The sequence below is a fragment of the Myotis davidii genome, unplaced genomic scaffold, assembly GCF_000327345.1.
Source record: "Myotis davidii unplaced genomic scaffold, ASM32734v1 scaffold626, whole genome shotgun sequence".
NCBI classification, from domain to species: domain Eukaryota; kingdom Metazoa; phylum Chordata; class Mammalia; order Chiroptera; family Vespertilionidae; genus Myotis; species Myotis davidii.
Genome location: NW_006297725.1, coordinates 12,435 through 14,950, shown reverse-complemented (window position 1 = coordinate 14,950; position 2,516 = coordinate 12,435). Strand labels below are relative to the sequence as shown.

Sequence of the window (2,516 nt, the reverse complement as noted above, 5' to 3'; positions counted from 1 at the left end):
GAGAGAAAACTACAGATTTTAACTATACAGCTTGTGAGGATATGAAAGAAAAGGAACCCTCATGCACTGCTAGTGGGAATGCAGATTGGTGCAGCCACTGTGGGAAATAGTATGGAGTTTCCTCAAAAAGTAAAAACGGAACTCTCATTTGACCCAGTAATCCCACTTCTAGGAATATATCCCAAGAAATCAGAAACACTAATCGGATCTTGGTGAGACAGCAGTGGAGCCTTGCTCTCCAAGTCTTGCAATGCTGCCCAAGGATGATAAGAAGAAGAAAGATGTTGGAAAGTTGGCCAAGAAAGACAAACACCCCCATGAATAAGTTTGGGGGAAGGCCCAAAAGAAGAAGTCGTTCAAAGGCTAAATTTGGGACAAGCTCAATAACCTAGTCTTGTTTGACAAAGAAGCATATGACAAATTCTGTAAGCAAGTTCCCAACTATAAGTTTTTAACCTCAGCTGTTGTCTCAGAGAGACTGAAGATTTGCTGCTCCTTGGCCAGGACAGCCCTTCAAGAGCTCCTTAGTAAAGAGCTTATTAAATTAGTTTCAAAGCACAGAGCTCAAGTAATTTATACTAGAAACACCAAAGGTGGGGATGCCCCAGCTGTTGGAGAAATTTCTAGAAGATTGAAAAGCAGGAAAAACTAATCTATGGTAATAGATATCAGAATAGTGGTTACTTTTGTGGATAGTGATTGGAAGGAGCTTAATTGGGGACGGGGGGTGGGGGAGCTTCTGTAGGGTCTGCTGTAGGGCTGTAATGTTCTTTTTCTTTCTTTTTTTTCTTTAATAAAGGTTTATTTTTCAAAATGTACAGCCAGTCAGACCTGTTGTTCATGCATCTTCTCCAACAGCTGGGCATCCCCACTTTTGGTGTTGCTGGTGTAAATTATTTGACCTCTGTGCTTTGAAACTAGTTTAATAAAGTCCTTTACTGAGGAGCTCCTGAAGGGCTGCCCTGGGCAAGGAGCAGCGAATCTTCAGTCTTTCCGAGACAACAGCTGAGGCTATTGTGTTAAGGCTACTGCCTGTTGTACTTCATTATTAATAATTATGTATAACAGGATATTGTAAAAATTAAGTTACAAAATTTTCACTAAAATGTTTCTTTTATATATAGGCTGGGCCACAAACGTATTTGTATTCAACACCTTAGGCCGGATGCCTAGGTGGCAACTTTTTTTTTAAAGTAAGCTTAAAAAATGTGCATGTCATAGTATTCTCAAAGTGTGAAAATAATAATGTCACATCATGCCTAGTCCTCTGACTCTACTACCAGCATATTGCATAAAATCAACTACTCATAGTCTATATATGTGTATGCATGTATGTGTGTATAATATTTTCTTTACAACCCGGAATCACAATATATGCAGTTCTCTATTCTGTTGATGGTCTTTCCCTCATTGAATAACTCATGGGGTCTTCAGGCAACTGCGGTAGCATTTCTCATAAACTTTCCCTAACACCTCTAGTCTGGGTTTTGTGTCTTTCCTCCATAACCTATGTCCCCTCTTCCATTTCTCCCTACTGTACTTTTTTAAAAAATTGATTTTCAGAGAGAGAAGAGAGAGAGGTCGATTTGTTGTTCTGTTTATTTATGTATTAATTGGTTGATTCTTGTATGTGTTCTGACCGGGGATTGAACTACAACCTTGGTGTACTGGGACGATGTTCTAACTAACTGAGCTACTGACCAGGGTTCTTTATTCTGTTTTTATTTACTAGTTTATCTCCCTTACAAGATCTGAATTAGCAGGACCTCTAGTTCAATGCTTAATATACCAAAGGCACTCAATACACATTTGCAGAACACATGAGTGAGTGAGTAAGCTAACTGGGATCAACCCAAAAACTATACAAATGAGGAGCACAATAAGGGGTGTGGTGATCAGACTTGGCTTATAGCTCTCAGGCTTGAAGAGAAACTATTATAGCTGCTGTTGCTGCTTGAGGAAAGTTCAGCTATTCCACTGACTCCTTCTTTGTCCGGTAACATGACCAGCAAGAAGGTAATTGCTGTGTTTGGAGCAACAGGTAAAAAGCTTACTTTTAAAGTGCATGCTGACTGCTTACTTTCCTGTCTTCTTGTTTTTAAAGTCAGAGCTTGCCAGTGTGGGTGAATTTCCTGCCTTTGGAGGAAATTAAGAAAAGTGTCCTATTGCTTGGATTTCTGATGTAGTAAAGGGGCTGGTGATTTTATTTTGTCAGAAATGATCTCAGCAGGACAAGGACAACTGACATATTCTCTATTTCTCAGTCATGTGCTGACTTGGTATGTTTCATTTCAACATACTCTATCCTCTGGAGACTTTTCTCCCTTCACTTCCTGACAAGTGAAAGAAGCAAGTGTGGGTCTGTAGGGCATATCTAGGTGCCTAACCAATACCCCAGCCATTCTGAAAGGATGGAGAGGGTGGGGGTTAGGCTATGTGCTGAGTGACTTTTCTGTCTGGGTCAGCTGCCCCAGCTTTTTAACTGCCCTCCCTGATTTCAATCTTATCTCTTTTAT

General features: G+C 40.2%; 1 protein-coding gene and 1 pseudogene across 1 annotated transcript in view; both read left to right on the top strand.

Moving 5' to 3' along the window:
* The first annotated feature begins 250 nt into the window (after positions 1 to 250).
* Positions 251 to 652, top strand: LOC107184595 (annotated as a pseudogene).
* Positions 653 to 2,001: 1,349 nt separating this feature from the next.
* Positions 2,002 to 2,516, top strand: part of LOC107184594 (nmrA-like family domain-containing protein 1) — a gene marked incomplete at its 3' end in the record, with an annotated part of 9,284 nt that continues 8,769 nt past the window's right edge. The window contains exon 1 of the mRNA XM_015570214.1: positions 2,002 to 2,016. Coding sequence (XP_015425700.1) covers positions 2,002 to 2,016 — 15 coding nt within the window. The remainder of the gene's footprint in view (positions 2,017 to 2,516) is intronic.